The following is a 2,486-nucleotide window of genomic DNA, read 5'->3' as shown; positions in this document are numbered from 1 at the left end:
CGACCTCCGGCGAAGCAAGTCGACGGCGCTCAGGATATTTCGCCCATCACCAAAGTCATGGCTTCCAAGCGGCTCTGCTCGATGGCCGAGTGCACTCTCGCCGCCAAGTCGCGGGGTCTCTGCATGAAACACTATTATTACGAAGCCAAGCATCGCCAGTGCCAGCGGTCTGGTTGCAAGCATATCGCAAAGACGGACGGTCTTTGCCGCAGTCACTTTAATGGGTACAACATCGAATAATATACTATCGATTTCGTGCAGTGCTTCTAAGGGAACTATCGTCCAAATGGACGAAACAATGTGTCGTCTCGTTCGAACGCCGAAATTTAGATTGATTCTTGCTGACTGGAGTGTCTATACTTTAGAAAGCAAATTGCGGCACGTGTACTGGTGGTCAACGTCGGTTTATCTGCACGATTTTTGAGTATTAATAACAAAAACACGCAACAAGGCTTCGGGTATTGTAATCGTGGTGTCATATTCGTATACCGGGGGCGCTACTATCGACATGACCAGACACGTGGGCAAGGTGTCTGTGTGGTACTAGTAGGGCACATTGCGTCGCATGCGAGCAACGGAAGACGATGGAGTAACAATTTATAGAGCATGTACGGGGTTTCTCACGACTGTGCCGCGATGTTGATAGCAGCGCGCTCCCAACTTTTGAAGCGCCACCTCGAATCGATGCGGAGGAGACCGATATACGTTTTCCAGCTGGTCCACCACCAGCGTTGCGGTCGGCAATCCCATGTATAAGCAGAAAAACAGGCTCGTCAAGCGCTTCAAAGCGACACGAAGCGCGGAGTTTACCGTGCACTCTGGGCCGGCGTCGCTACCGGATACAAAATTGGTATCCGGACGTATTCATCGTTGAGACACCTTGTGATGAAAAACACCACGGACGTTCTCGGACGTCGCTGTTTGATAAACGTGTCGTGATTAGCGGCTCGTCGCAGAAGGCCTGTTGCACGCGTATGCGGGGCTGCGACGAGTAGTGCGGCGTGTAAAGCGATTATACGCACACCTAACCCCTAGGATACATGGTACGCCCAAGGCCCATGCAGGCCTGCGCTCCTTTTTCAACAAAGACATTGGCGTTGGCGTACGATAGTAGCGCTGCGTCTCTCAAACATCAGCCGAACTCACGAGCTAAGACAAATACAGACCAGACACGCCTATATATGGATGAACACCGACGCTGTCTTGGCAACGTGAGGTAACTTGCTCCTCGTCTCTCGACGTTTCAGACCGATCTTGCCGCTTTGCACGCATTTACAACAGCTCAACATCCGGAGGCGATGATCGCAAAGTCGCGTCGACTACCTACTATCTGCTCCATCTCAGATCACAGAGAGGATGGATGCCCCAACAAATAGCCCAACGCGGTACAATGCATTGATACGGTGCATTGGCTAAGCCAACGCGCATTCAAGCCAGTTTGGCTTGGATGCGCGGGCAACTTTGATGTCGCTTGCAACAGCCCTGGCGCCCCAAATTGACGCGACACACCTTAAAACATTACACTGTCGTTGAGTACTGCCTTGGTACCCGCTGATCTGGTAGTTAAAATGTGCAACGTGTGAAGCGAGACCAAGTTGGACATCGACGCAGTCGTGTGGTGTATTGTGGTTACCAATCTGGTGGTGTCAACGCCGCCCGATTGCGAGGAAACGGGAGCCATTCTCCGTTGGAGGATACGACAGCGCATATCATGCAGACAATAGAGCAACGAATGGTTTCCAACTAATGGTCATGTAATTGTTTTCATGCTCTTCCGGCGCGACAACTCAATTCTACTACCACTATTTAGTTTCATGGTCGCGCGGATCCACAATTGCTACCGTCTACCACAGTCTACGAGTATTTACGTTTATTTACGGATTTTTGCACGACTATCGTATAATTCCACTCGTTCGCACGTAAAACGAACCGACAAATCAGAGGCGAGCTCGTCGGATGGGAGAGCCAATCATTTCAGGTTTGTGCTAACCAACAATGGCCAAGGGCAAGAAGGGTGGCGCGCCGCAAGGCGCCATCAAGCGCAAGGCGTACTACAGCGATTCGAGCGACGACGATTCGCACGTCAACTTCAAGCAGGCGGTGCCACTGGCGTCGCTTGAGAACGCGCCCGTGCGCGACTTCACGGGCGAGGCCGCGGCCAAGCCGGCGCCCAAGGCCAAGAAGAACAAGGCCAACAAGAAGACCAAGTCGGACAAGCCCGTGTACATTGCGAACGAGCCTGCGCCGTCCAAGAAGCAGGCGGTGCCGGGCGAGTCGCTCGAGCAGCGCAAGATCAAGACGATGCAGCAAAAGGCGATCCGGTCCGAGAAGGTCGTGTGGCGCAAGTTTTGGCCGCGAAAAACACGCTCTTTGAAGACTACTACGGCGACCTCTTTCAGTTGCCCAAGGACGAGTGGAAGACGCTGAGTCGCGTGCTCGAGAGCCCGCCGTCCGTGTACTTTCGTATCAACGGTAGCTCCACTCCA

General features: G+C 52.9%; 1 protein-coding gene across 1 annotated transcript; it reads left to right on the top strand.

Annotated features, from left to right (window-relative positions):
- Positions 1 to 1,995: 1,995 nt before the first annotated feature.
- On the top strand, positions 1,996 to 2,374 carry SPRG_17122 (hypothetical protein; the record flags this gene model as incomplete). The annotated part of the gene is given in 2 exon segments (XM_012356549.1): positions 1,996 to 2,321; positions 2,329 to 2,374. Coding segments are annotated over 2 exon segments (372 nt in total).
- Positions 2,375 to 2,486: the final 112 nt, after the last annotated feature.

The sequence above is a fragment of the Saprolegnia parasitica genome (assembly GCF_000151545.1).
Source record: "Saprolegnia parasitica CBS 223.65 unplaced genomic scaffold supercont2.501, whole genome shotgun sequence".
NCBI lineage: Eukaryota > Oomycota > Saprolegniomycetes > Saprolegniales > Saprolegniaceae > Saprolegnia > Saprolegnia parasitica.
The sequence above is the reverse complement of the archived record's forward strand: the minus strand, read 5'-3'. Positions and strand labels throughout refer to the sequence as shown.